Source organism: Pteropus alecto, unplaced genomic scaffold (assembly GCF_000325575.1).
Source record: "Pteropus alecto unplaced genomic scaffold, ASM32557v1 scaffold21, whole genome shotgun sequence".
NCBI classification, from domain to species: Eukaryota; Metazoa; Chordata; class Mammalia; order Chiroptera; family Pteropodidae; genus Pteropus; species Pteropus alecto.
Window position 1 is genome coordinate 7,747,477 of NW_006436282.1, and position 568 is coordinate 7,748,044.

Consider the following 568-nt stretch of genomic DNA (forward strand, 5'->3'; position numbering starts at 1 on the left):
CCACACAGTTTAAATAGTTTTGTGGCCTCTGGATATCTACTGCAGAATCAGAAAGCTGAAACTGCTCATCGCCAAGATAAGTTATATTTTACATGTCTGCATCTCCATCGTAGGCTAAGGTTAAAGGTTTCAGTCGGTTGTTTTGCCGTCTTTGGGGTTTCTTTGGCTTCTTGCTGTTTAAAAAAAAAAGTCATTAAAATTGGAAGGAAAAAAAAATCAATCTTCCATGAAAATTTTATTGTTTTAATTGAAAAAAAATCTGAAACATATTGATAAACCTAGATTACTTAATTGCCTACATTGCCTAAATTCAAACTTAAAATGTGATTTTCTGGTATCTTTGAATTTCTCAGCTTTATACTCTGAAGAAACTTGAAATGGAACCCTTCAAATATTTTATTATCCTATAAAAGATAAATTTTCCAAATGGAAATCTCCTAGTACTAACAACAAAAATAACATTATAGTATAATCACTTATATTTGGCCAGAATCCTTTATAAATAATACATAATTTATTAATAATACATGTTTAAAAGATAATTGAATAAGATTAGGTATTACCATAA

The 568-nt window shown here is 28.5% G+C and overlaps 1 protein-coding gene across 1 annotated transcript in view; it reads right to left on the reverse strand.

Annotated features, from left to right (window-relative positions):
• Positions 1-88: 88 nt before the first annotated feature.
• Positions 89-568, reverse strand: part of THSD7A (thrombospondin type 1 domain containing 7A) — a 353,421-nt gene continuing 352,941 nt past the window's right edge. Inside the window, 1 exon segment of the mRNA XM_015589436.1 lies at positions 89-173. Within this exon segment, the coding sequence (XP_015444922.1) occupies positions 89-173 (85 nt within the window).